Below are 26,396 nucleotides of genomic sequence, written 5' to 3'. Positions count from 1 at the left end.
CCCCCCCCCCCCCCCCCATATCAGCATAGAACCACCTTCCCCCCCAGAGGACCCCTGCATGTATGTTTTACTTGTTTTTGGATACTTACCTTTTCGACGTGTCTTCAGTTCAGCCTTCTCCTGGGGCTGGGCAGTCCTTGATGATGCCAGAGCCACGCTGATGTGATGACTTTGACTCTGAGCGAAGGTCTCTGAGGTGTAACCCACCTCAGTGAAGCGGGACCATTATGTCCTACATTTGTCTTTTGGGAAGAATCCCAATGGGCATCACTCATTCACACATCTTGTGGAGGAAAAGTTGGACTACAGAGACCGCTCCATATTGACTGAGAGTAATTTGGTGATGGTTACTCCATGATATAGCCTGCTGATTGGACAGTGAAGCAGCATCAGCAACACACTGATAGGGCTTATCAATACTCTTTTAAGCATATAATCCTGGTTTTGGCAGAAAATTCTGACCCTCCTCCCTGCCTGAGGGTTGGTGTGCATGGAAGTTACAGGAAGCTGATCTAAACACAGATTCAGGGTCTTATACCAGCTGTATTTAAAAATACATTTAATGACTTGTTAATGGAAACATAACTCAGTAAATGCTGTTTTTATTAGCCTGAAGCTCAGCTGTAAACATATGTAGGCTAGACTAATGAATGTCAATGTCTAGTTGCTGTGGGCCACTGCATGCCATGGCCATATGCATTATGTTACTCAATAAAACCTACTTTGTACAACATGCACAGAATATAACTGCAATATCACAATGTGAATCATATAACAATCATTAATATAAAAGCTCCTGTTTCTATTCTACAGATTACTGCACGGAGGCAATGGAAACATATATATGATGAATTAGGTGGCAATCCAGGAAGTACTAGTGCTGCTACATGCACACGTAGGCATTATGAGAGGTAAGAGTTCTTACACAAGGCATTTACTGTAATGACACTTGTACTGCTGTGTGCATGTAAAAGGTGGACCTGGACCAGGATGGGTCCAGGTCAGAGTAAAGACAGAGGATTTCTTTTTGAATAAAGTGGTGTACTGGAGTAGTTTCTGGTTTATATATAATGCATTTTTAAAATCTGGTGTCACTTTTGGCACACTCAAAGCCCTCTTGTCCTGGGCTAGTTTCTTTTAAGAAGGAGAGGGCATGCTTTTCCATCAAAATAAAAACAAAAGCCTACAGCTTCACTGTCATTTCCGGTGAGCCTGATCCAGGTTTGGTTTTGACCCACACATATTAGTTCTCACCTGTGTCCACTATAATGTTTAATTCCTGAAAATATTGAAACCAGAAGGCTGCTCTGAATGCAGCAATAGCTTTACCACTGTACTGCACAGTTCTGTATGCTACATGAGGCACACAGAGTCTTGTGACTCTCAGCATCAACTCATGCACATACTTCCCCGTGTCTTCAGCTGACTTTATTTGAAAGTAATCACAAAGGAGTGGGTAATACGTTGGAAAATTACACATTTATTGAGCTTTGTTGCTACCCTCTCTACCCCTGTAAAGGTGCCCATACACCTTACGATTATCGGACTAAACTTTTCTTCCGATGATCGAACCGTCGTACGATTTTCGTACGACGGCCCCATCCTGCCCCGATTATCGCAAGGTTCAATCAGCGGTAGTTAGAAAAAAACACCTGGACTACTTGCCTTAATTGACCGCAATTATTTTCGTTTGCGCATGCGCAGTGTTAATCGTACGACATTTGACGGACGGAAACGCCACCAACCATGCGAACATCGTACGATCAACCAAAGTTTTCAAACATGCTTGACCGTCAAAAGTCGTACGATTGTACAGTACTATCGGTCGGGCACTCTATTCACGCGTTACGATTGTCGTACGAAAAGTCGATCGCATACGATTATCGTACGGTGTATGGGCACCTTAAGTTCCATATGGTTAATGCATCCATAGTTACCTAAATGTGTCAACACATTTTTGCAATCAGTCTTTTATCTGTCAAGGTAGAGCATACTTCATGTTTAAGGTTTATCTGCTTTTTTTTTTAATACATATTCTGAGATTGGTTTGATGCAAATAGATAAGTTTACTTTGTGTTTGCGGCTTTCTTGACGTGGGAGGTACCACTGCACGCATTTCAGTTGTTCTTGTTGCAGCATATTAGGCAATATACAAAATAATGTAAAATATTAGCAGAACAAAAGGTTTACGTAATTGTATTTTGTCAAAGCGGAGAAATGGAATATTGTTAGTGTTGAATTTTTTTTCCCCTAGTAACTTCAAGACATTTGGCAGATGTTCTTATGAGGTTTTTTAATGTGCATTTTAATGCACAATGTCTATTACATGTAATTACATGCAGACCTGAAAGGGTAATATTTCAGGATGTAATGAAGTAGAGAAAAAAAAAATCAAGAGATCTGGTTTCATTGTTTAGGCGCAGCTTCCAGATTTTTAAATGCATTGCAAATGTGAGGCTCCTTTGAACATGTTGAAGAACTGTATACAGGTATGGAGTCCGTCATATGCAAACCGTTATCCAAAAAGTTCTGAAAACTACAAATAAAGTATAGTGAATAATTGCTACTTTCCACAATGTCTGGTTATGTATTTGTAGCACGCTGTGGTATGAATGTGGCTTAGGGCACAAATTGAAGTACAGATATATCTAGTTTTATGAAGATTATATAAAAAAATATATATAATCTTGTACATACGCTTACTTGCATATTAAGTTTAATGGCTCTTTAAGGAGACACTGTCATTAAAAAAAATACTGCTGGTATTGTTGGATCTTGTCACTGCCTTTTACCCTCCACACATTGTTATTGGCCTATGGCTATGAGGGCCGTTCACACCACAAACAGTGCTTTCCAGAGCGGGCAGGCTCTGGAATGCACTGTATTGCACTCCGGCTGGCTCCCTGCGTTCAGGGGCGGGAGGGGACATGGTGGTGCATTGAATTCAATGTCACCGCAGCCATACTCCACGACCGCAGTGCGATCGCCCGCACCCAAATGTGTGGCACATTAGTGCCTGACTTCCGGTCCAGTGCAATCTGCAAAAATAGTGCTTGCAGAGTTGGACCGGAACGCAGGCACTAATGTGCCACACGCTTGGGTGTGGGCGATCGCACTGCAGGGGAGGGATGCGTGGCTGCAGTGCCATTGACTTCTATGCACTGCACGCCCCCTCCCGCCCCTGAACACAGTGAGGCAGCCAGAATGCAATACAGTGCGTTGTTGTTGTTGAGTTTTGTTTTTGCTCGTGCCCCTGTCATTCATGTTGTGAGGGGAAATCTATTTACCAAGGACACAGATAGCAGTACAGGTGAAACTCGAATAATTAGAATATCGTGCAAAAGTAATTGCAGGAAGTGCTGCAAAAGGGGCCCAAACCAAGTACTGAGTACATATGCATGCTTGTACTTTTCAGAGGTCCGATATTGTTCTATGTACAATCCTTGTTTTATTGATTGCATGTAATAATCTACTTTTTTGAGGTTGTGGATTTGGGGTTCTTGGGGTTTTCATGAGCTGTAAGCCATAATCATCACAATTATGACAAATCACGGCTTGAATTATCTTGCTTTGCATGTAATGAGTCTATCTCATATATTAGTTTCACCTTTTAAGTTGCATTAGTGAAATAAATGAACTTTGCACCATATTCTAATTATTCGAGTTTCACCTGTATAAACCTGACAGGTGCTCTAACTCTTCCCAACTTTTTTCAAAACTGGGAAAAAAAAACATATTTTTCCTGTAGTCTTTTTTTTTTTTTAAATGAAAGATAATAAAGTTTAAGAATGGCATAGTCTCACAAGGTTCCTCGAGCTCTCTACCTATGTGAAACCATGGGGGGCACTTTTCACCCAAAAAAATGGGCTGAAAATCTCGGCTTATACTCGAGTATATACGTTATATACTATTTAAAAGGAATGTAATTTGCAAAATAATTCAAATATCTATTAACAAATGGTAAGTGACACAACCAGTATTCTCTTATTGCAAAAAAGTCCCAATTTATTAGCACTGACAAAGTGAGCGCTTTGTTCTTGGTCTCCAAATGGTCTGCTGCTGTAAAATGTATTTCAGGCACAGTTGTGGTGTCATGATGCAAACAATTCACTGCTTATATATGACATGTTAATCAGTCAACAAATCCTTAATGAAAATATAATTGCTTAGAATGGGTGATTAAAAATAAATTTAGGTCTGACCACATCCTTGAGAGTGGTGTGTGCATAGCTCATAAACGCTTAAAATTAGAATGTGAACAGATATTTATTTCTCTTAGTCTTAAACCAGCTGGAAGAAGCTGGAAGTTGTTTAGAATAATAAAATGAGAGGACAGTAATATTGTGCTGTAAAAGTAATGTTGGTCGACTGGACACAAAGACCCTACAGAAGTTTATTGATTCCCTGAACTTGCACAGATGAGTGCAGACTGTTTTTATACAGAATTTTTGAAGCAAGTCACTCAGTAAATGGGAATAGAGCTTGCATGAAGTGCACTTCATTTTGCCACATAAGTAGTCATGAAGCCATACAGTCCATCAGCCACCTGAACCGGAAGTAGATTGTCATACATTGTCCATACCCAGATAGCAAGCAACTGAGCTGCAAGTTTGGAAATGACTTGCTAAACTATTGCAGACTTGCCAAGCTTCACAATTTTGTTGCACAATTACAGCAAGTCTGCATTGCAAGTCTCCAGATCAACATGCTTTGCAAAAGTGCTGTACACTTGCAGAGCTCTTGCTAAGACCAGCAGGACTCTTCCTGTAGACTTGCCAAGCAAATTTTCTACAAATTCAAAAAGTGTCAACTAGAACTTGTGCTGCAAGTCTACAACTTGCCAGGAATGTGTGCAGCAAGTTAACAAGAATTACAATTTAACCCTCTTACAAGTTTGTGGCAAGTTATCCTCGCTTTCTGGGTAGTGGTCATACAATCTTGTGAGAAATGGTCACCCATGCACAATATTACTACACAATGCTAGCTATGATTGCTTAAGTACTCCTCTGTGTGTCTTCTGTGCCGGACCATCTCTCCTATGCTTAATGGTTTCAGGCTATATTGTGCAGATATGTCACCAGTAGGATAGTTACATCCTATCATGAGACTTTGCTAATGACTGGAAGCACCACAAATGCCTTTTACGACATGTCAGGCATATTTAGCAGGCAGCAGTACATAAATAGATTGGTCAGTGGGTGATCCAAGGCAATTATCTAGGTCAGGAAATAAGTTTGTTTAAAACAGGAGCTCATACAAAAAGGGCAGGACAGTAAGGACAACCTATGAATATGTGCCCTTATTGATTGAGCAAGCATAAGTGCTATAAATGGAGCATAGATGGATTTTTTTAAGGGAGTGGGCTTTAAATGGGTGTGTGATTGCTTTGCATGCAGTTAGTCCTATGACTCCTGTGGTGCATTCTCAATTCCAGACTTACTGCATACACATGAAGTATCTTACAGGGCCTCATTCATGTGAGCAGCACTATACAACTCCATTATGGCAGTCCCTGACGGGCACTTGAGTCCCACTCATGCTAATCCATGACACCTTTTCACAAAGCCACACTCCCAGCCTCTGGTGTGTTGTGGCTAGGACAGACATTTACACACGCATTTTAATTATGTAGGGGAAATATAGGAAGAAGAAAATCAGCAGTTTATATATAACCAAGGCTATGTTGAGCTTTACTGCCATGGAACTGTGGAACACCAGTCAGGATTTTGTTGCTTCCATCAGAGCCTTCACACACACATTTTGCTTTGTGGGAGATTCATTTTAATCACTTCTTGTTTCCAGCATGTAGTAATTTATGTCTAAACATTTTCCCCTTCTAATACTAAGGAGCTTCCACATGGCCACTGCAAGATCTGCTCCAAAGTCTTTAGGGCCTATGTCAAAAGGCTGTTGTTTGCATCAGATGGGTTTTGAATTCCTATTGAAGTCAATGGGCATGCCAGGCATGCTTGAAGCTGGTAAAATGCAGGTCAGGAGGAGGTCAAATGCACCTGTCAGTGAATTCTAATTGATCTCACAAGCATCACAAACTGAGTGACGCAACACAAGCCTGAAGCCCATCCACACAGGCCCCAACTCTTATTTTCCCTATGACTTACATATTTGAGCCAAAGACATTTAAAGCCACACTGTTATAAGTTCAAAACAAGGCACAAGACGGGGCTAAGTAAGTAGTATAGTTTAATAAAAGGGAGGGTGGAGGGGTGAATTGGATAGGGACATTGTAAATCTTCGTGCAGAATGAATGAGAATATAGGTTTGGCACGGGCGCCATATTAAACTTGATGATTTTAGACCCATAACTCCAATTTTGCTGTTGTAAACAGACCAAAAGAAGTACAAAACCGTAATTGTCTGTAAATTGGCCGTGTTACCTATAACCTTGAAGCCCGTAATTATTATGTCTGAATTGTTGTCTGTTCCCATACAACTCATTACCACTTAATATTTCCTTACGGTTGCTGTGTAGGCTTTAGCACGGGTATATAAGTTATGCATTAGCTTTGCAAATGTTTCTGGATGGGCTGATGTAAATGACATTTTCTATGAACAAGTCGTTTCTACCCTGTGTGAGCACTGTAGAGGAGATGTCAATTTAGTGCTTCACTGCCAGTAGGCATTGCAATTTGTATAGTCTTCTGTATCCTGCTGCGAGCCTGAACATTTCTTGTCTATGAGATATTAAATCACCAATGCAACATTGTGATTTATAGTTACTATTACATTTTCTTTTGTTTGCTTTCGTGTGAAAGGGTATTTCAGAGCACTTTTGCAGGCACCGCTGTTTAGCACTGTTTTTGTTTGACTGAAATGATAGTCTTGTTAGGGGGGAAAAAGATCCATTGTGACACTTGTTCCCTATTCCAAAGTGCAAATGGATTGTACTGTCTTAGTAGAGCATACATGCTTAGGGTAGAGGCTCTAGCTTGACATAAGGGCTGTTTATTGTCATGTCACCACATTGGTGTCTTGTGGCCTGCATTGGTCTACCTAACATGGAATTATGTGCAAATATAGTACTAGATCAGTAAGTTAGAAAGCATTTCCAGCCAACTTTGGCTGGGGATAGCAAAGTAATTGATATATTAAGCACTGTTTAAAGTGCTTATTATAAAATGCTTTTGTAAAAACTATTACACTGGATTGCATATGGCCATGCACAACCAATCAGGAATATATGGTGCATGCTGGGAAATTATTCCTAGAACAACAGTGTCTGTTTGTCTCATAGTAATGTGTCTATTCAGGGAAAGGTTTTCATTGTTGCTGATTACGGATCTACTTTATGCAAACGTTGAGATAAATATTAAATATAGTCTCTAGTACAGGTATGTATTATTTAAAATGTATTGCAAGAACAGTTTCATAGAATACAACCAGAAATAGCTGCTAAATGTAGGGCATTGCCTTATATGTCGTGAAACTCACAATAAAATGCAGCAATTCCAATTTTCAGGGATAGAGGACAGTGTCCTGAGTCTAAAATTATAAAAAAAATGAATTCCAAATTTCATGGATAGAGGACAGTGTTCTGAGTCTGATATTATGTAATACTAATTCCAGTTTTCAGGGATCAAGGACAATGTCCTGAGTCTGATACCATATAATACTAATTCTAATTTTAATGGATCGAGGACAGTGTCCTGAGTGTGATGCCAGATAATACTAATTCTAATTTTAAGGGATCGTGGACAGTGTCCTAAATCTGATATCATATAAGACTAATTCTAAATTGTAAGGATCGGAGACTGTGCCCGGAGTCTGATATCACATATTAATGATTCCAGTTTACAGAAATAGAGGACAGTGTCCTGAGTGTGATATCATATAATAGTGATTCTAGTTTTACAGGAGAAGAGGACAGTGGCCAGAGTCTGACGTGATATTTTGTTATACCTGACCTTATTTAGTGGAACCCTGTAGTGTTATTAATAGTAGACCCTGTAATCACCTTCTGATGATCAGTAACTTTTAGTAATCTTCCAATACCATAAAATGTCTGGCAATGGTTAATCTGTAGCTTGTATTTTCTTTTTCCTTCCGAGCTTTTAAGTGATGTCATCATTTTTGTCATCAGCTAATCACTCCATTATCTAAATATGTCTGTCACTGAGGCTTACATAATGAAATTCCTTTTCCATTTAAACTGCATGCATCAACCAAGTGTGTAAAATAAAAAAGTAGTTTAACATAACCCAAGTGCTTATAAGTCTGACCTTTCAGGTGGAAAGCAGTCACAGGTGCTTAACCAAACCATCAAGTCATTAGAAAAATCCTTCCTAAAGGTCATTTTAAAGCATTACATTGTGAAAAGAAAGAGAAAAATTGATTAAAACACATCTAGATTTATTTTGGAAATCTGTGTGTTTTTTTACTTGGATTGGTTAGCCATTGTCATTATTTTCTTTTTCCAAGTCTGAAATAATACAAACTATGATGTATTTAAACCCATCAATTAAAATTTAGTAACCCAGGTGCAGCATTAAAGTTTTCTAGCTAGCAGTGATACATTTTGAAATATTAATATAACTTTTTTTTGTATTTTTCTACGTTATTGCTAGTGATGGTCACTAGCAGTATTCCTAGAATAAATATATTAGATGGTGAATAATAAAACCTGCTCAGAGTTGTCTATTGAGCCAAATGGTTCCATATACACAGAGGCACAGTAGCCCCTATCCGTTTTACCTCTTGCACTTGGTAGGTTCTCACAGGCAAGAGTAATGACAGTATGGCAAACCAAAGCCAAAGTAGCTTGATATGCTCATGTGTCCAGATACGATACGCTACTCAACATCAAAATCTTAAACAGAATACCATGTTGGCTATCAAAATGTATATAACGCCTGACGAAGGGATCTAAGGAACCATGTAAGCTTGCATCTTTAATAATTTAAGATAGCCAATAAAGGGCATGTCTTAAACTCAAAACTTTCTGCTCAGGTCTTGATGTTCAAACAGCTAAATATTAAGGTTTTGGTTAAATGTTGTACCAGTGCCAAACCCACTGTGTTATGTTTCGGACATTTTTAGCTTGTGGTAAAGGCATGCTTTAAAAATAGCATTATAACAAAAGGGTTAGCGTGAGTATGTGTAGATTTAAAAGGCTTGGTAAATATAATATTAAAACAAATCTGTTTCGATGTCTACAGCAGATGTTCAAGCTAATTACTTTCTAGTGAAAAGAGGGAAATGAAGACTAAAGTGTGTGCTGTTGACATTGAACTACATCTACTGTTTTCTTATCATACATTATAATATCACACTAAAAATAAGCAGTCTTTTGATATGTTTATTGCAGAGATTAAAAGACTTAAATCTGATTAAATCCATTGGTCGCTGCACTTTGTACTTTTTACTGCTTCAAGGCTCAAATGTATAACGCACCCAGTTTAGGAAAACTAAACGCATATGTCTGGTATGTATTGGCATAGAATATAGTAAATACCTGTTCTGTTACTGTTCTAATAAAATGGCAGTACAGGTATAAGTCACCATTCTGTAATTTGATTTTGTCACACAGTCACCTTTTATGAATTAGGAGTAAATAAGAAATGTGCCATGGTGACTAATTGTTACGAACTGTGCAGTATATTAGCATTTAGGATTACAGGGATTTTAGCAGGCATTGTATCTGTTTTTCTTCATCGATGTCCTTGGACGACTTCTACATACTGTGGATCGGACTGATTTTTTCTTTCTGTAACTAACCACAGAATTAGAAATGTACACTTCTCACACAACGATGCAGTGTAGGTTTGGGCCTATTTATAGCTAATGCCCAATCAAAATCGTTGTTTTCTAACCTATGTCAAAAATGACTGCTGACACCTAATTGGCTGCTATGGATAATGCCTCCAGATATCTCTCCTTCAGATTTTATACTTTTTGAAGGTGCCATTAGATTTAAATACAAGTGTACCTGATTCCTTAAACATATCATTATCTCGCAGAATCTACAGGGATATGGGAAGTGGTAAAGCCAGAAAAATACACACATACACACATACACACACACACTCGCATACATAGGTTGGACTGGATGGACCTTGGCCTTTATTCAACCTTACAAACTATGTAACTATGTCATTGGGGATGGTTGTAGGTATGGTGCTTGCGTCTGTCTCGGGGAACGTGCCAATATTTACAGTACTTACATGTTGATGAGTCCCTGTCATTGGAGCTTACGGTCATCTAGCCGAAACCTATGAATATTTGGACATACCTGATTCTTGCACATGAGATTGAAAAATCAGGGAAAGGAAGAGATCCATGCCATTGTACTTTGCCCTGTGTAGAGATGAGTGAACCTGATCAGATGAATGGAGATTCAACTCAAATGACCCCATTTTCCAAGAGGAAGTAGGACAGTTTTTAATGGTTGGTTGTTTCCTCTCCTAGAAAAATTAACAATTTAATTACAATATTTCTTATGCACATCTCTCACATATGTGCAAGAAACATGCTTTTAAGAATGTTCACATCTTTATTTCTAAGATTTAGAGTATTTTGGCCAGTATTTGAATATGGGTTTGTTCAAATACAGATGCAATATAGCACAGGCGTAATGTACTGTATCTACTAGGGATGCACCGATACTGGTTCTGAAACTGAGCATTTGGGTGAGCACTCCTACTCAGCCAAATGCTACTATACTTACCCTGATACCGGAACTTCCAGTCAGAGAGAGAAGCCTGGCTGCCTCGCATTGTCGCTAGGCAGCGTAAAGCCGGCTTCCCAGCCAATCAGGCTTTGATTGGTCGGGAAGCCTGGAGCTGGCTTCCCGACCAATCAGAAAGCCTGATTGGCTAGTAAGCCGGCTTCATGCTGCCTAGCAACAATGTGAGCCAGCCTGGCTTCCTGACCAATCAGTAAGCTGGGCGGCGCATCATGATCTGCTTCCTGATTGGTCAGGAAGCCAGGCTGCCTCAGTGTCGCGAGGGAGCGTAAAGCCGGTGTGCTTGCGATAGAACGCCGGCTTCCCAGGCAAATAGGTAGCTGGGCGGCAGGTCATGACCCGCTGTCCATCTTCCTGATTAGTCGGGCTCACGCTACCTCAGGATGTGGGTATCAGTATTCGGGATCAGCGAGTACCATAAAAAAAAATATTGATACTCGATACCGAAAAAAACGGTATCAATGATCCCTAGTATCTACCTCTTCATATGAGATATTCTTTATATATACATTGGTGTCAGAAGAGCCAATACTTGCACTTGGTGCTGCTTCTTAAGCTTTACATTTACAAGAAAACTAACATATTCCAAATGTTCATATTAAAGTATTCACACATACATTAGTTAATAACCTAGAAGATAATAAACTTAAACGCATAAAGAATTACACATGATTCAGTTCACAATATTGTTGCTAAACTGACTTTGCCATGTCTAAGACTTTATTTCAAACATGTCTGTCAGGATGAAATAAGACCTTGAAATATATAATTAAACAATCTTTTATACTGAGCTTGTTTTGAGACAGAAAAGCTTTTTTCAAGTGTCTTGACTCTGTTTAGCATTTTCATATAAACAGTGACTTCATGTTCATGGCATGCTCATCTGGTGATTTATTAAAACAATATATTAAATGTCATTCTCACAGATATGTTCGCAAACAAGAAACACAATTAATTTGAAGTTTTTCATCTATTTTATTATTCTGGGATTTTACTGTTTGCAGGTGATGAATTAACGTGCTTGGTGGATAATCTTTGTTTTACTATGTTCTAGTATTTGGGGAGTTTTTACTGCCCTTGTGTTCTGAAGGTTTTAAAATGTATATCCAGCCCACATGTTGTTTTGTCTAGTTTTGCGTAGAATGGGGGAGGTTTCTGCTGCTATTCGGGGGTTCCATTAGAGAGATCTACCCTCACTTCATGTTCTACTGACAACATTTTATCAGACCAGAAGCTTGGGCAACTCTCTAACAGCAACATAGAATTAAAAATGCTTTTGCTATAGTAGAGAATGAGAAGGCTAGAACCCCTGTGAGCACAAGCTCACACCCCACCAAGCACCCCAAATATACTCAACACACCCCACCATAATTACCTCTTTACACTAAGAACACAGCTGCATTCACCGCAAATACACTAAGCAATTCTCATCATGTGCCCTGTTAACTCCAGAACTCTGGACCCCATTAGAGTCAACACTCTGCACCACGCAAACCTCATCATGCACCCTCTGCATTCAGCACTCTGCATTCCAGGCTCAGGAAACCTCTGCCATTCTGCAGAATTACAAGAACAATAGTTGTGTATGTCCTTCAGCTATTCTACATGGAAGAACATGCTCAAAACGGTGATAGTGTCCAGCCTCTGTAGGCCTTTGTTGCATTTTGGAGTGGAGTGGAGAGGTGAGGGTTTCAGCAATAAACTGCAAGGTCCAGAAGTGTTTTGCTGGCCAAGACTGGGGTAGTTGGGCATTCTTAATGCAAGAGAGACTGTAGATGGGATCTTGCTCAAAAGGCATTAGGAAAGCCTAAGGAAAAAATGGGGGTCAAATGCTATTGAAGTTAAGCAGCCGAGAGGACTTAAAACAATTTAAGCTATCTGAGACAAGACAACAGTGACACAAAAGGAAGGGAGACTGGAATCTGACCACAAACCAGGAAGAGAAGGGTCTGGAAAAAAAAAGGCTAAGCTCTCCTGCCTTTAGCAGCCACCTTTTAGAGAAGCCAGAAATACTTTATCTTTACTTTACTCAGCTGCCCCCAAAGCCTTACCCGCTGATGAACCTCTTCCTATATTCGTGCCAGGCATGGATAATAGAACCAAAGAACAGAGGCTGCACAGAAAAAAAGAGAGGGTCAAAGGGAGTACAGAGAAGGAAGAGTGGAGGTAAGGCAAAAAGAAAGCAAATGCTGGGCTGAGAAGAGGATGGGATAGATGACAAAAAAAACCCTCACAAGAAGCCAAATGTAAACACAAGAAAAGCACAAGGATAAGACAGGGCTAAGGCAGATTAAAATGTGCACTGCATGTAGTCAACCCATGTTTGTGCTTGACCAGAGTCTGGATTCTTACAGTTCAAATGAACACTTGAAGACTTGACCCCATCAAGTCAATAATGTGCATTCCATTACAGCTAATACAATTGTGAAATGGCGTGGATGATATTTGTACAATCGGAAAGGCATTCTTGCATTAAGAATGGCCAGTACACAACTGACCAATGCTTGGGAAATACTTCAATAGATGGATTGTTATTTCCTATGCAGTTAATGCAATCACAACTTATTGTGACCCAGGAAAAAGTACTTCAACATATCCTTGAACTGTTTGGATTAAAAAATATAATTTTTAGGGATTTGTTTTAAATATCTGTTATTGTAACTTCTAGAGTCAACATCATAACTTAAGTGATGACTGAAATATTTATTTTTCATTTAGATTCAGACTGCAATGTCGCCCTATACTAAACCATTACCTAATGTATACCATATGATATTAGGCTTATTTTTTTTATTTTTTCTTTAACTGGGCTCCAAAATGACTTGACTTCATAAGTCATGCAGCAGTTTTCTAATTTAAGCTGTTTAACCATTTCACTTTAGTTCCTTTTCTGGACAAATTGAGCCAAATTGAATGTATTGCTGTTATGCATATAACCTCACAGAGATACGGAAAACTCAAGTTAAGCTCTTAAAAGCTTGTCATAAAATGTTTTTAAATTGGCCCATTACACAGGTACCCGCCTACACCATATTTCTTCTGTGTTTGAGTAAAAATCCAGCTTTTCATTATACATTCTAAAATGTAACTTCAGACAGAGAGACGTTTAGAATTACAGAAAAACAAGGTCATAATTTGTAACTTTTAAAATTATCATAATGAAAAAAAAAAGTCGGATAGGAAAGAAATATATCAAGCAGACAGAAAAGTGAAGCTGCAGTCTAATATTTTTTCCACACATTCCAAGTAGCTTGCCTCAGCAGTAAATGCCTTTCTGAGCATTTATAATGGCATAACTGGGAGCTGTGATCACATTCATGTTCTGCAACTATTACAACAGTCTGTGCAACATATTTGTCTCCTGAAGTTCTGCGTGTTGCCCGGATGTTCAACACAGTAGGTTATACCTGCTCCTCTCTCCCAAGTTTTAACTCCCAATCATTGGCTTTATATAAAGCGTTCCACATAAGTAGAGAACATGAAGCACTAAATTATGTTAAAGAGAGACTTCGGGAACATAATTTAATTTGTTTTGGATAGAGAGGGAGGGTTAGAATCTCCGTTGGTTCTTTGTGTCCATTGTGAGATTACTGCTCACAACAATGTCACCCAGACAGGAAGTGAGGGGAAAATCTTTCCAGTGTACCACAGATGGCAAAAAAGCCAAAAACTTAGAGGAGATCTAACACATCTATCCAAAAGTAAAAAATAAAAGCGTTTGTGCTAGAATTTCTTTATTTTTTTAAAAATACTTTCTTCAGTGGGACTAGTTGGCAGAATTTCAGATGTGTTTTGAAAAACGTTTCCCAGAAGTTAAATTTTTTTTAGTTAGTTTTCAGAAGCTTATGAAACTTTGTTACACAGCCGTAAAGATATCTGATATTTTGTGAAAATATCATTTGTTTTTTGTTTGTTTTTGAATAAATTATTAATTTAAAGTAGAACTGAGGCCAAAACCTTTTTTTATTTTTGTATAGTGTAAAGGAGGGCTATAACCCCTGTCCGCTTGTTTACCATCTGCATCCCATTGGGAGATTTTCCTTAACTTCCTTCCACAACAGGAAGTGAGAGGAAATCCCTCCAAAGAGAGAGAAATTCATGTCGGTCAGCAGGGTCACCAGAAATAGTGCCCCCCACTGGAAGATTTCCCATCTATTCCTGTTCTTCTTTTTTTTTTATTGTTCCTACTTCTTACTACCTCTTATTGTTCCTGCTACTGTTATCTATTCCTGTTCTGATGACAACCCAATATTTGGGATCTTCTTTCATTTTCAATAATAATTAACATAAACAGAAAAATTGAATCTCCAGATGGGGGCACAGACAGCAATAAAAACCTGACAGGTGTTTTAATCTCTCTACTCCAAAAAAAAAAGATTTGGCTTGAATTGAACTTTAGCAAGCAAGGGGTTGCATACAAGCCTTTACGCTTATACAAAGATGTTACACAGCAGTGGTATTGTCAGTATACTGTAGGAGCTTGTTACATGGAACATGAGCAAACAACCCAATCAGATCTGCACCATACTATTACAGTCTCAGCCTGCAGTTAAATTGTGTGTCAGTTCCAGACTGAAGGTAGCTTGTTGTCAAAGGGTTTGCTTTATAAAGTTGATCATAATATCCCATTTTGTTCTAATAACACTACATACCAGAGTTGTTGGGGGTCACAATTTGATCCAAGTATTCTTTAAGACTGTATTTTTGAGCTGCTATGTCTGAACATTAGACTGCATAATGTATAACTTCCTGTTTGCCCATTGCTTGTGGGACTTATCCAGGCATTAGTGTTTAGTTTGGATATTGAGAACATATCAAATAAGCAGTGTGCCAGGAATATATGTCAAAATTACTTTATTGACTATACCTGGGTATATAAAAGCCTTGGGTAGGAGGAGACAACTTGCTACCCTTTATCTATAACCAAGTTAATGTTTTGCATATGATTAATTTAATGCAGCAGAGTGGCAAAAATAGATTATACTGATGCAATTTATTTTCATGATAGAAATGAGAATCTTTTATTTCTAGATTTTTAGGGTGAGCCTGTGACTTGAGCATCATCCAAGATTTTGGCCTTTCCAGCGTCAGACTGGTAGTGGACATTGAATGTGCCACAAATTCCAGGCTGTTCCTGTAGATAAAGATGTATAGCACTGATATAAACAAAATTAATATCCAGATTGAGACTCCGGTATCTGGCACAGACATTTCTTCATGCAGATAAAAATAATGTTAAATCCCCGAATAATAAGACAATCAAACAGAAGATCAATGTCTTATCTTTAAAATGCTGAATTAAAATGCAGCCACATTATTACTCTATAAATGTCATAGAGACATTCTGTTTTTCTTTTAAAGATCAGTTTTTTATTGATGTTTATTATACAACAGTCAGTGGAAAAAATAAATAACTTTTCTCTACTGCCATTAATTAATGTTAAATCTATGGTATTTCTGTGGGAGCACTGCCAGGCCATAATACGCTTTGATTTGTTTGTACTTGGGCTACTATGTACAAACATACTGTTTTATGTTATGTTCTGCCAGCCTCTAAAAAAAGGCAGCTAAAGCACATTTTTTCACTTTTCCCACTCCTGTGTCATCCATCACTCTTCCTAATTTAGCACTTTACATGTGGCAGATGTTGGGGAATGTGTGAGGATCAAAAATAACATTCAAACAAACCTGATTATGTTCAAAATCATGGTGTTGCCTGGAAAATAGGTTTAAGTTTCTATTGAACCTTTGTACACGAATACAATGTGCATTTCATGGAGTTATTCTGCTAATCATATGTGGGAAATATGCTTTTTAATTGGTTTTGAAAAGAACTTTCCATTTTGCTTTAGTGACCGTGTACTTTACCCACACTACCCCACTACCAACATGTCCAAAAAAATACCTATGGAGGGACTAATTATACCTACCATGCCTCTCGACAATGCAGTCTTGAGTGCCCAAGGAGCCAATCGCCAAGGTTGAATGCTGCCATGTGTGGCAAGGGGAGCATGCACAACCCTGTGTAAGATCAAAACTTACACAGGAATCTATGGCAACACATGGGGGGGCAGCTCTGACCCAAATTTTTATTTCAATATGCAGTCCCTGAGTAGTGTTTAAATAAAACAGAAAGCTTGTTGCAATCTCTAGCTGCCCACCTTAGTACCTGTTCTTGCTCACAAGTTGTCCTTAGTCTTCCGGGTTGCATCACTCAGCATGGAAGACTGAGGACTGTGAATGCCCTGTATTTACAGTGTATTGTTGTACAAAGCAGAGTTCTAAAAAAAAAGGAGGAGGCCGTGTTGGAATTGTTCTTGTACGAGACCCAATACCTGTGCATCTAACAGGGAGGCAGTGTACCTTAAACTATACTGTGAATGTGCAGATGCCTGGTGTGGTATTCTGTTCAATTAACTGTAAAAATAGTCCCCAGAATACTGTTTAAACCCCTCCCCCCCCCAAAAAAAATTCTCAAAATTCTAACTGTAGAGGGAATAGAAACACCCCTTCCCACCTCTTACAAAGCCGTGCTTGGTGTCTGTACACCTATCGACAAGCTAGTGGAGCTCCAGTAGTGTGTTTCAGTACCTTTATTTTGGGAGAACTGAATATGCCTACTGTCAAACTGCATCCTTAGTCCAAAAGGTTTTTGCACGCTGTAGGTTTACGTTAAGGGCCAATTTACATATTTACATTACAGGCAATTTGTACAAACAAATCATCTTTGTACATGTTGATATACAATATGTTGTCGCATGTGGTAGTTTTTAGGAAATTGTGTTAAACATACAAATGTATTAAGAACAAAGGTGTGAAAAGGCTAAATTATTTCCTTCATCAATGGCCACATGGGACTTTATGTTGCTAGGTAATTTCATGCCTATGATATTGTCTTAGAAAAATCTTTCAAATAATCTTTCACCTGCATGGGTGACAGTATCATTGATTTCTTTCTGTCATGCTGAGATAATGTCATGATCATCAGCTGAGCAAGTGATTTTGTGATTTTTAGTCTCTGCCGGGAAAAGCTGTTGTGACCCTTTCAAAAAAAGCAGGTAAAGGAAACATATGCTGCAAAAAAAATGGGGGATGTCGCTACTGACCCTAATTAAAACTATTACTTCTATGGTTGTCATGCTAATCCACTGCCTTTGAGACTGAGGCACTGATTGGGAACAGGTATGCAGATTAGAGTTTCTACTTTACTTGGGAATTTATCTGCTGCAGCTATTGGTTTTATAAAGATCAGCAGTTGCCAGGTATAGGTCCAACCTGCAGTTCCACCTGGTGGTGAATATTGCAGCATGACCTTAAAATAACTTATTTGACAACCATTTTATCTAAATGGTCAATTTTCAGTCCGCTCCGCAAGCTCTATAAGTAAAAGGTTTGGATTCCTTCTGAGCTGGTGGGTCCTTCACTGGAACTATACATAGTGGTCCCAATCATGTAAGATATTGCCATTTTTTGTTTCCTGTAAACACCATTTAATCATGTAAAATTCAATTGCTAGAGTATAGTCTGAATATTCAGTGACCAAACTACAACTCAGTGCCAAAGTCAGCAATCCATTGTTTATGTGAGCATCTGGTGAAGTGAGATTCCATTGAGTGCTGCTAAGACAGATATAGTGACAAATGTATTTTCTGATACTGATGTCTTTCTCAGACATTTGGAAAGAATAACTACATTAAACTATATTAAAACACGCTATACTGTACAGATAAGTGACCTCTAAAGGGCTTGCGTCTAATAACATGTTAAACCACTTGTTACAGGTCCTGCCCAACTGTTTACAGTTGCTTTGGAAAATATAACACAATAAGAAATGTATTCACTTGAACCAGTTTAACAAGTTGCACACAATCCTTTTTTCTTTCCTCCTACAAATATAGGACAGCTTATTAAGAAATACTGTTGAATGTATAACCCATGCTGCTTTTTGATAATGTGCTGAAGGCTTAGACTTTTTGGTGGATGTTTGTCTGTTATTTGTCGGTTTTAATTGCTACCTGTGATCCCCCTAAAAGAGAAGTAAAGCCAAATCTTTTTTTTTTACTTTAGTTCTCTTGGGTCACCGGAGCACATTAGTAAATGTACTCCGGTGACCCAAAGTTAGCATATAGCAGGCTACTGCCCACTATATGCTAACAACGCAGAGCCAAAGGAAGTGTCCTCAGCTGATCGTTAGGATTTATCTGGCTGCCTGATTGGCAGCTGGCTCTGCCTCTCTAAAGCTAGAGCCAGCTGTGCCTGCCCCCTTTCCTGTCTGCCCCTCCAGTAAGGGCTGGAAGAACAGAGAAGGGAGGAGGAATCCCTACAGCAGGGAGAAGACCATAAGCTGGGCAGCTAAGCATCGGTTATATTATCAATCGGCTCTCCGTATAGAGCCAGCGTGTGACCGGGCCGGCATGGGACATTGCACCTATTGGGAAGAGTATATTTTACTCTCCCAAAATGTCTCCTTTGGAAAGATTTCTCCTCGTTTCCCTTGCCATTGATGCATTATTGTATATTCCTTTAAAGAAGGTCTTTAATGGGCTCTCCATATCTAAAAAATGAACTCCAGTGAGTGGTAAGAAGATGTTTAGGTGACAGCAATGCTCTGATGGTCACTGGGACAGGGATTGATGGAGAATGGAAACACAGAAAGCTTTACAAACCTGACGGTATCGCCCCCTTCTTCGCTTAGGTCAACAACATGTTTTGGCTAAAGCTTTCATTTTAAACTTGGCATTTTCCTGCAGTAAAACAGTCATTTATTTTCATGCAGTAAAATTAAGTAGAAATCCCATTCTTTTCTATGTGACTGAATCACATTTATGTGTTGCAGTTTAGTGTGTTTATAAAGGGATGCTTTAAGGGCCCATTCACACTTATGGATGTGCATTACCACACTCACTGCAATAAACATGCATAGGTTTGAATGGACTCTTACTCTGTCATTGTGCCAGGCTATGAACTTCCATATATTTATGTATTCTTAACATTAGCATTAAATAAGCTTTAAATTGAGCCCTCACTGACCTCAGTAGTTGCAGACACTGTGGAGTTCATTGTGAAATAAATCCTCAAATTTACAGCAGAAAATATTGTCAGGTTATTTAATCTCAGCAACAATGTAATTCTTCTTCCAGCAGAAACTTGGCAGTCTGCCAGTCTGTTAATTTCAGAGCACATAAAGAGTGGGGGAGCAGAGCGCATAGGCTGGGCTTGAATGACTTCACAGCTATTTGTAAATTTTGAGGATCAATTACTCCATAGTGTCTGCAGCTACAAAGGGAAGTGAGGGCTTACTTTAAAGCTTGTTTGTTGAGAATATGTTCATACGATAATATAAAGCCTATGGCCTGGGAAAAGACTAATTTACTTAAACATTATATGTGTCCTTGTAGCACATGCTCCTCCTGTTCTACTCAGTAAGCCGTGTTTACCCACAGCTTACTGTGGGGGGGGGGGTAATCCTTGCTGACTACGTCAGCATTGACCAGGTCAAGGGCTGGCTTAAGCCTGAGTGGCTCACATGTCCTGGTGACATTAGTTCAGCTTTTTAAGGCCCCCTGTCCCAGGCCATGCAGAGCAGAGTAGAGCTGGCATCTGATCTGCCCCTTAGGAATTGCTGGCAGCATGACCCCTCCACTCTTTGGAGGAGGGCCTGAAAAAGCTGAAGCGACACAGCCAGGGCATGTGATCTGCTTTGGCTTATTCCAGCCGCCAACTGAGGCTGTGCTGTAATTAAAAAAGTAACAAAGTCGTAGAAATAATAGAATAATAAAAAAAGTTTGTATTACTTTATATGTAAAGCATTTCGTCTGTAAATAAATTGCTGGTAGTGTGCTCTATCCCCTATCCTTTAGATGTGGGAAAACTATCTGGGTTTACAACCACTTTAAGAAAATAAGCTAGTTGCCTAGATTTACAGAATATCCACTTAAAAATACATTTACTTATAAATGTAAGAAATTCCCTTAACTGGAATAATGCTGTTACTGATTTAAGCTATTTTTTTGTACAAGGACATATGTTATCTTGCTATAATATAAAACGTCTTGAAAATAACCTTTCCTAATAAAGTGAATTTGATTGAGAAAAAAATGATGTCCCTTGAGAGGTTTACAATTTGCAAAATGTAAAATTGTCATCCTCCATTTTTTTTCACCCTGGGCCCGCTGGCAGTAGTCCAGATTACTTACTGTAATAGATGTACGACCTTTGTGAAAGCAGCACATTTGATTTTCATAAATTCTGCTGGAAAACTAAAGCTCGTGTTCACTCCACACCTTTATTTAATTTCAGACTAGTGTCTAGAACATGGTGCTATGTAGATTAATTGTGGTGTGAGTCAGGGTGGCTTCAGCAAAGGAAAAATATATTTCCAGAGTGAAATTATGGAAACATAACTATTGATACGTGAAATGATTTTGTAAACTGTTAATCTTTTTTCTGATGTATTATTGCTTGGAGACTTGTGTGATTGCAAGCTTTTCTGTGAAAAGTCATTACATCTGTATGTGTGTATATGTTGTATAGTGTGTGTGTGTGTGTGTGTGTGTGTGTGTGTACAGTGTGTACATATATAATTTTCAGCATTGCTTGCAGTGATTAGCTAGTTAAGAAAATGGGCAAAACCCTTTACCATTGACAAAAGTTATGATGATGATGCAGGTTCATTGTCCAATGAGCATGCTGGAGGAAGACAGATTAGCGGAAAAGCTGCAATGCTAAACCAGGAAATAAATATCTACATAAGTTTGCAAAGTGTAACTTATAAGTCTGGCTGAATGGAACTCCAAATCTTTAGGCTGGTAATGGCATTCAATCATATGTATTCAGTGGTTTGCCTGATGTTCTGCTTTAAGGGCCATCTTCTACTTCTCAGAGAAAGGGAGAACCTTCACTGTATTTGTTTTTAAAAATATATTATCACCACTTCCTAAAAAGAAGGGGCTACAATGAATAGTTGACACTCATTGGAAGTATATGATGTTTTGTGGTCTTTTGCTGGAATTGCCTAGAGGTCTGCCTCATAGTGGTCAGTTATACACACCATTTAGAAAACATTACTTTTTTTTTAGTTATTCAGTCATTGATTTTCTTATTATTAACAGTTGTAAAGCGATATCGCAGGAATAAAAATATAAAACAAAAAGAGTGCATCCTGCAAAGAAGACATTTAATACCTCTCTTGCCACTGAGCACAATGAGAGACCAGGAATTCGACTCTCGCTGAAGTGTCGGATTCTGAAGATTCTTCATACAGGGTATCTCTTTAATACAGTGAAGTTTTGCAGGGCAGGAGAGGTATTAAATGGCAGGGGGTACTTTTTTATATTTTTATTCCAGTGACAAGAGTCAATAATGTAGAGAGGAGTGGATGATATGTACAAACTAGGATTGATTGAGCTGTTATTGGTTGTACATCAGTGATCCAGTGGAACAAACCATTCAACTCCTTACAGTGAGCTGCTAATCCCAGGTGAGAGAGTGAGTGAAGATTCTCTTTTTAAGTGGCTGATGATGTTGTACATGGCATTATGAACATTTAAAATTATCGTGACATCATTTGTCTGATAAGGTTTATACTATAAGGAACCAGAACTGAGCCAAGAATAAAACAAACGTAGTGGTCATAAGGACAAGACGGATTGTAGGGCCAGATTCAGCAGATTTGTATTGATCCGCTCATCTGTACTCTTTAGCATTGATGTACTTTGTGCTTTCTCCCATTCAGACCCTCCCTCTGGCAGCTACATTGTACATACGTATAGGAAATAATATTATATGAAATAGGGCAAAACATGACGTTATCATATGAAAAATAAAACAAACTCAAATAAAATTCTCGCCAATGTGTACGTGAAACGAAAAGCTTTGTCATTGGAGGAGAAATCAAACCACCTACTGTTGCAGCTGCTTTTTACTTCCTCTAATGTTAAGCTGATATTATTGAAGAAAATAAGAGATGTGGCTGCTGCGTCTAGATAGATGATTCTCTTTGTAACATGTGACTGTACTCTGGATATATTAGTCACTTCACAGGTTGGATTTGCAAATGATTAATCTTAATACCGGCTTTTGATAAAAGCTTCAAAAACGACTTTATCCTTCCTGAAAAAACGGATCATTCTCTGTTTTCTGAACTCATTACCGCATACAGAGAATTATTCATCAAGGAAAGCTACTAATATATATTTCAGTTGAAATGCCTTTTTTTGTTGAAATTATAAATGCAGTTGTGATAGTGGATAATATACTGCAAGCTAAATATTAGTGTTGCTTTGTACTTTCAGAGGGGTTTATTTAATATTATAAACTGGGGTTACTCGCGGCAGCCGTTTTAGCAATTTAGCATAGTGAGGCTAATAAAAGAAATCTGATGGGTTGCTAAGGGCTGTTGCACAAACTAATTTACATACCTGTGAGGAAGCATATACTAAAGGAGGACTGGAGAATAGACAGTGGCTCATATGGTTTTCCTTAACATTTATCCCTTTGTTGCATCCCAGAGTCCCTACCCCTTCTCTATTTATGGTAAGGATGTTAGGTTATGTTTTGTAGATCTGATTGTACAAGCTGACCACACACTTTGCAATCTGATTACACAATATTTTATATTTGCCAACAACTATGAAGTATGAGGGCCGATGTGATTGCATCTAAATTTAATGTATTATTTGGGTAGGCACTCACCCTGCATGAAGCTAGACAAGACCATAGAAAGGAAATATGATGATTTGCTACAGAGCTAAATAGCTGAGTTTTATCTGCAGTAATAATGATGATGATTGGTTCATATTTTATGATTTTTTAAAGCATGGGCATGGGTTGCATTCAGTACAGGTAGCCTAAGTGATGGATTGAATATGATCTTGTGGGAAGCCAAAAATAGTAGTCTCTGTGTCTTTTGTCATGTTTTACAGAGTGAGTCTGCTGTGTCAGCACTTATCAGCACAGCTGCTGTAAGTGGCTTTACACTCGACAAGTCTCTTCATTTAGCCACCTCATCCATCTTGTAGCTGACATGTCGCTTGGTGAAACGTGTACACTTCAGTCACTTGCTATGTGGACACAGTCAGTCAGTGTGTCAGCACCTTTGAACTTCCCAGAGAATGTGCTAATGCTGTACGCTAAGGAACTTTATCTTTAAGGCCTATTGACTGGCAAGACCGTTTCACCTTCTTCAGACATGCAGATATTATATGTAAAATAGGTAAGCTTGGGTCAATATCAGAGATTTTGCTTGTCGGCTCCTTAATTCAGTGGAATAAGTGTGTGCTGTGTACAAAAATACTGAATAGTATCTTTACAAAGGGATGTGTCCATATTATCAACACACAAATATGCATTTATAAACTGCTAGTAAGGTTTTAAATTGCATTTGACTGTCTAAGTGGAAACATAATTAGAATTGTCGACAGTTATAATTCCGGCATTGCAGATTCTCCCTAATTCCCAGGACATAAAAAGATAAGTCATCAAAATCTTCCACAACTACATTTGTGGCTAAATGAAGGATCTATGCACTGTGCATACAGCATGAAGTTGGTATTTTGAGACTGACCCAAAATTAGTATCAAAGAAGGCGTGGGCTAGTCGGTCGGAGCCCAACTGTCACTTATCTAGGGGCCCTACTGCGCAGGTGTGATCAGCAGAGAGAGGACTTGCATCACAGGATGTAAACAATCCTGAGAGGCTGCAGCCATCAGATTGAGGTATGTATGTAGATGGGAGGTGGATAAGTGCACTTATCCTATAAAGGATATTTTTATTTGCCCCAGTTACAATAAATGTGGTTTAGGCTCTGTTCATATCTATGCGGTGTGGGAGCGCATGCAGTGCCACATGTGATCCTGCATAGCATGTTGCAGTGTTAGTTGCCATGCCGTGCTATTATTTCTTGGCACGCCAACGCACCTAGCCATCATATGTGCGTTGTATCACCACAACATGATAACCTATTATCATGCGTTGTGGTGCAACTCAGTTTAAAAAAAAAAAGTGCATGCATTTCTGTTTCATTTTAGTTGCAGCAAGCAGCTCTTGCAGATGAATGGACCGCCTACCGCAATGCTCCATAGGTGCACCCTGCAACATCGCAGAGGTGTGAATGAGGGATAAGTGTTTATGAAACCGCTGCCAATTGTTGTTGTGTGTTTCACTTTGCATCAAGATGGCAACCAACCATCTTTTCACTGGTGTAAAGTACTGCTTAAAGCAGAACTCCAGGCAATAAAACTAAATACACAGATGAAATACATATAAGGAAGATGCTTTAACTTGCCAATGGATTTGCATTTGTGTCTGGCCTGAGATTTACACTGCACTGCCACACAGCACAGCCCTGATTTCTCTTTGCAGTTCAGCAACATTGACAGGTCTTGTCACTCCCCCAGACTGTGACTGGACAGTAAAAGGAGAAGCCGCATACTGATATCACTCACTGATTGGCTGCTTCTTCCTCCTCCTCCATCCCAGTAAAATTAAGGGTCTTACACAGCTTGCATTAAAAAAAAGTAAACTTTAAATGATGTAATATTGAATACAGAGCTGCATTCATCTGTGTGTATGTTATATCTGCCTGGAGTTTAGCTTAAATTCAAAAAAATATCTATAAAGTGCTACACGTCTGCATAAGACTATGGTAATGTAAGCCTGCATAATGGCAGCTTTATCAGTGACACCCCTATACATGATTACACTAGCTTTATTTCCACTCTGCTAGTATTTAACAACAGTCCCAACGTATTATATCTCACACAGGTCTGTGTATACATAGCATTCATTAGGGTGAATCTGCAGGGAGGGGGTTTAGTTTACTGTCTAATTGACCTCTACAGATTCTTTGGCGTCATTGCTTGAAAATACCAGAAATCCATTTAGAATAGTTCTTGTGCTGGTAAAAGCCAGCAGAAAACACAACCTCTCTCATAATCAAATGATAAGATCACATCCTGTGGGTAAATGTGTTGTACTATTACCAGGGCGGCTGAAGAAAAATGGAGAAAATTGCACAGACCTTTGTGAAGCAGCAATTGTTCATATGGCTCTAGAGTTCTTTGTAATCCTCGGGGGAACAAGCTAACTATTTATGTGCTTTATCACTGATGGAATAATATAGCGGATTAGTGTGAATGTTCCGCCAGCAATGAATGAGGCTGACATTTCCAGGCAGAAGATAGTGAACACACAATCAGCATATACATATAACACCTTGTGATATCGAATGGATGTAGCACACGATTCAGTCTCTGGTTTAGTTATTCATTCACCAGTATCGGACACAAGCAGTAATACGTTCTGTTTAGGTTCAATTACAACATTGGTCTACTGAAGAAACAATTCTGCATGTTTATAAATAACGTACATGGCTGTAAATCCTTTTAGCATCAGAGGGAGTGAATGTAGGAGCTGGAAACAAGAAAGTCTTGTGTTTCTTTCAATTTTTACCTTAGTCATGGCTCTCCTCCGATACAAGAAACATTTCATTCCACATTTCCAGCTCTTGGCTCGGGGCCCTTGACCAGCTGTGTGAAATCTATTTCTGCTGCTGTTTTGCTGCCAATTGCTGAGCTCAGAAAAAGAAGAGACAAAAATGGTTCCATGTTCTCCAAAATGTTTTAGAGTAGAACTGGTCTAATTGGGTGTTTCCACTGAGGAAATGAAATTGTGCCAGAAATGCTGGGACTTATAGTTC

General features: G+C 38.8%; 1 protein-coding gene across 5 annotated transcripts in view; it reads left to right on the top strand.

The window, feature by feature from the left end:
* The window catches only part of ARID5B (AT-rich interaction domain 5B), a 265,343-nt gene that overhangs the window by 219,264 nt on the left and 19,683 nt on the right, over positions 1 to 26,396 (top strand). For all 5 annotated transcript variants that reach the window (XM_018576671.1, XM_018576670.1, XM_018576672.1 and 2 more), the window contains one exon: positions 814 to 911. In XM_018576671.1, the coding sequence (XP_018432173.1) occupies positions 814 to 911 (98 nt within the window). The remainder of the gene's footprint in view (positions 1 to 813; positions 912 to 26,396) is intronic.

The sequence above is a fragment of the Nanorana parkeri genome, unplaced genomic scaffold (genome assembly GCF_000935625.1).
Source record: "Nanorana parkeri isolate BGI_ZX_2015 unplaced genomic scaffold, ASM93562v1 scaffold73, whole genome shotgun sequence".
In the NCBI taxonomy this organism is placed as follows: Eukaryota; Metazoa; Chordata; class Amphibia; order Anura; family Dicroglossidae; genus Nanorana; species Nanorana parkeri.
This window is presented reverse-complemented; position numbering and strand designations above follow the sequence as displayed.